The 3941-nt window shown below is 48.3% G+C and overlaps 1 protein-coding gene across 2 annotated transcripts; it reads right to left on the bottom strand.

Annotated features, from left to right (window-relative positions):
• Positions 1-355: 355 nt before the first annotated feature.
• On the bottom strand, positions 356-3666 carry LOC112454207. Of its 2 annotated transcripts, XM_025015461.1 has the most exons (3): positions 3241-3666; positions 2252-3146; positions 356-437 (listed from the first exon to the last, which is right to left on the bottom strand). In XM_025015461.1, the coding sequence occupies exons 1-2, from the start codon at positions 3644-3646 to the stop codon at positions 2257-2259; spliced, it is 1296 nt and encodes a 431-aa protein (XP_024871229.1). In that variant the 5' UTR covers positions 3647-3666; the 3' UTR covers positions 356-437; positions 2252-2256. The 2 variants fall into 2 exon arrangements, with proteins under 2 accessions (XP_024871229.1, XP_024871228.1); XM_025015460.1 differs by lacking the exon at positions 356-437 and having other exon boundaries at positions 2247-3146.
• Positions 3667-3941: the final 275 nt, after the last annotated feature.

The raw sequence follows: 3941 nt of genomic DNA, 5'->3' as shown, positions 1-3941 counted from the left end.
TACGGGTAGATAGAAGACAGTTTAGCTATCACGGGAGCGGGGTCCCAAACAAAATCATACCGCGGGCGAGGCGGTTTCAGTGTGGAGACGCCTCTACAAAAGCGTTTGACCGTGGGATGATTCCCGATCTCGTTCTGAGAGATAAGGGAAATAGCCGATCTCATTGTATTTAGAGTCGAGTAGGAGGAGATATTCGGCAATTCTTGAGCTAAAAACTGTAAGAAGTGAGCTACTGATGGCGAGTAAAGCGATAGCCGATGATGGTGGCAGTAATTCCACCAGGAGCGAAGCGAGTAGGAATATTGTTTGATGGTTGATTCCGATAAGGAGGCTAGTAAAGCTGGTATTGCTATATCTGGAACTGACCGGGCCCTGAACGCTTCCCTGATAACCTCGTGACCCCCAGGGAAAGAGTCCTCCATGTTGGGTGGCAGCTCCTGAAAGGTGATGATAAAAGAGAATAATTGGGAGGAAGAATCAGTGGTTCGGAAATCAAAAGACGACCGAGCAACGGAAACCATGGCTGCGAAGGCCACCAGGGAACTATTAGAGTTCCCGTTGCTTCGTCATCAATTATCTTTCTAAGTACGCGAGGCAGTAGGATGAAGGGTGGAAAAGCGTAAAAATTTAGTTCTTTCCACGAAAGGGTAAACGCGTCTACGGCAGCTGATCCTGGATCAGGAAACCAGGAAACGTACAAACTGCATTTGTTATTAATTGAAGACGCAAATAGGTCTATGTCGAAGGGGCCAAAAACCCTTGCAACCCGACGAAAAGCTAGCTCAGATAAAGACCATTCTGTATCTGGGTCTGCCATTCTAGATTCTGCGTCCGCGACTGAGTTTTCTAAAGATGATATATAGGAGGCAAATAAGAAAATGTTACGAGCCTCGCACCAGAGCCAAATTTGTTTAGAAATCTCGGAGAGGTGAGGAAATTGGATGGAACCAAATTTGTTAATATAGGCTAAAGCGGTGGTGTTGTCAATGCGAAGTAGGACGTCGCAGCCCTGCAGATCTGCTGCAAAACAACGCAGTCCGTTAAAAGCCGCTTTAAGTTCTAGTGCATTTATGTGTAGGGTTTTCTCACCCTCCGACCACCAGCCATGAGTACGCAGCTCTCCACATGAGGCTCCCCATCCGTTCAAAGACGCATCTGTAAAGATTTCTCGAGCAAATCTACCTGAACGAATCCTGTTCGACTGTCTAGGATTAGAAAAAATGTTGATCCACCATTTGAAGTCTTCTCGAAGGTGTGGGGAGATGTTCATCTTTGAAGAGTAGTCTTCGTTATTTTCGATAAGAGAGAGAAATTTCTCTCTTTCAAACATTTTTGTATAAAGCAACCCATACTGCACTGCAGGGCACACAGAGATGAGAGACCCGATAAAGCTGGCGAACTCCCTGATAGAGCATTCTGACCTCTGGGCTAAGGATCTTGTTAGCTTTAATAAATTCTCCCGACGAAGAGGGGGGATTGTAATGGATTGTTCTGTTGAATCAAAAATGAAACCTAAATATTTGCGCTTGGTCGATGGTTCCAGCTGCGATTTGGCGTAATTTATCACGAAACCTAAAGACTGCAGGAGATTAATTGTAGCGGTGATATTAGCTCGGCATTCCCCGATGGATGAGCCAAAAAGGAGAAAATCGTCTAAATAGATGACGGATTGATACCCTCTTCTGCGGAGGAAAGTGATTACCGGTCGAAGGATCTTTGTGAATATATAAGGGGCTGTAGAAAGGCCGAAAGGTAAGGCTGTAAATTCAAAGGTTTTTCCTCGCCACTGAAATCGAAGAAATTTTCTGTGACCCTCGAAGATTGGAACCAGGAGGTAAGCGTCCTGTAGGTCGAGGGATGCCATGTAACAACCCGGTAGCATAAGGCGAATCACAGTGCGCCAATCTTCTAATTTGAAGTGTGGGGGCTCGATGTGCGAATTCAAATCTCGCAGATTTAAAATAAATCTTTTACCTCCCGACGGTTTATCCACTAAGAAGAAAGATGAAAGAAAATGATCCCTGCTAGGTTCGACAGGAACGATGGCCCCTAATCGATATAATCGTTCTATCTCTGAATCGCAGGCTAGTGCAGCAGCAGGTGACAGGTTAGGTTCAGTAAGAAAGGTCCTTGATGGTGGTGAGCTGGCAAAAGGGATACGGTAGCCCTTTATAGCTTCCAGAACCACAGGATCAGAGGTAATATCCGACCAAGCCTCAAAAAATTTGGCTAAACGGCCAGCCGAACTTACATCGTTTAACGGTGGTATCGAGATCTGGTTCGGGACTGGGAGCGATGGCGCCGGCTCTGGTAATGGTGGGCCCCTGATCGGCGAGCCGCTGGTGGACGGACAGGGGCCTTCCTGTTTCCCGAAGGCCTAGATGTTTGAGGCTGGCCACGTTGCTGAGCTGCTTGACGGACAGGTTGTAGCGTTTTCTTCCCCACCTGAGGAACTGGTTTGGAGACTTCGCGACCGGCCTTTTCACAAATCTGAGCCGCCTTGAGCGTTTCGGCAAAATTCTTGCCAAAGAGAAACTCGTCGATAGGTGCTGACTTTGCGGCGTTCTTACCCAAGATGTTGAGAGAAGGCTCGGTGAAGGCTCTCCTCGCGAGTGAGAGACGGTAGTGATGGTCGGCAAGCAGGTGAATGCCTTCTGCGAATAATGTTATAGCCGATTTTGCCTCGTCCCTGAGATCCTGTAAGACCTCTGGCTTCAACAATAGCGACATGCCCGTGCCGAAGGCGTTGAGGCAAGCCCCTACCTGTGTCTGTGAAGACAGTTGGTACTCGTCTCTTTTCATGACTGAAGGGGTCAATGCTGCGATGATTTCCTTGTTCAACTTTGGTGGAGCCAAAGCTGCAAGCTCCTCTTTCACCTCGTATTTCGTCAGAAGGTTAGTGCGAATCTCTGCTTTAAGGCCACCTCGCGACTCCGTCTGGATTGAATTCAAAACGACGGAATTCCAAAGAGCTGATGTGGGAGGAGCCTGAGCTTCCCCAAAAAGCTCGTTGACTAAAGCGTGTGTCTCAGGGACGACCTCCGGGTCCTGAGATTCGGGAACGACGGTGGCGGGTGGATCGGCAAAGGATACATTACCCGCTGCTGTGGGGTTTTCCTCTGAGATGGAAACGATCTCCGCTGAGGCTACGTAGAAAAAAGACAGAGTGAAGAAACACATCGGTTATGCCCTCTCTTTGCCAGATATCCGGAAAAAAACTGGGTCGACAAGAGGACATACCTGGTACAATGCCGCGGCTCGCTTGCGCGGCCGTGTGTTCTTCATGCTCTTGTTCTAAGGCATGTGGCGCAACGGATGCCAAAGACGATGCTGAAGCAACGTCTTGGACCGATCTAACCTCTGCGGGTGAACTAACCTGACACTTGTCTAGGTTATGTGAGCCGTTTCGATCCGCAAGAAATTGCTGAATATCTTGGAGAATCTCACGGTATCTCTCCTTGGACCGGGAACGTCGCGTCGATGATTCTTTCGCTAAATAGCTGTCGTCCGATGAGCTGAAATCCCTGGATCTCTTCCTTCGATGTCTGTCTTTATGAGCGCGATTATGCGAGCTTTCTCTTGAAAAATAATATCGAGACCCTCTTCTCGAGGAAGAGTGTCTATCTGCCTTCTTATGCTTTGGCATAACGGACTTAGTACGGAAAAAAGTCCTAAAGAAAACAAGAAACGAAAGGTTAGAAATGTGGTACACGTGTTGTTGATAAGAGCGAACAGAACACAATGAAGAGGCGAGGCGCGCGCGGCGGGCGCGCGGCGCGCGCGGCCGCGGGAGGCGGCCTCTCTTTTGCTTTTTGGCAGAGCTTTGAATACTGTTGTTGATACGCGTGCAGGGGCACGACTACATAGTTTCCATCCGGACGAGACATAAAGAGGCATAATTGGATATAGAATCGTGCGGCCTTTACCCGCGTACGCTATTC

Source organism: Temnothorax curvispinosus, unplaced genomic scaffold (assembly GCF_003070985.1).
Source record: "Temnothorax curvispinosus isolate PA1 unplaced genomic scaffold, ASM307098v1 QBEX01004904.1, whole genome shotgun sequence".
Lineage (NCBI taxonomy): Eukaryota > Metazoa > Arthropoda > Insecta > Hymenoptera > Formicidae > Temnothorax > Temnothorax curvispinosus.
The sequence above is the reverse complement of the archived record's forward strand: the minus strand, read 5'-3'. Positions and strand labels throughout refer to the sequence as shown.

Bases quoted from the DNA above. Each gene is read 5' to 3' on its own strand.
- LOC112454207 (XM_025015461.1), bottom strand. From the start codon at position 3,646: ATGCCAAAGCATAAGAAGGCAGATAGACACTCTTCCTCGAGAAGAGGG. The intron at 3,147-3,240 runs GTATGTCCTCTT...TTTTCTACGTAG, and splicing joins GAGCCGCGGCATTGTACCAG to CCTCAGCGGAGATCGTTTCC.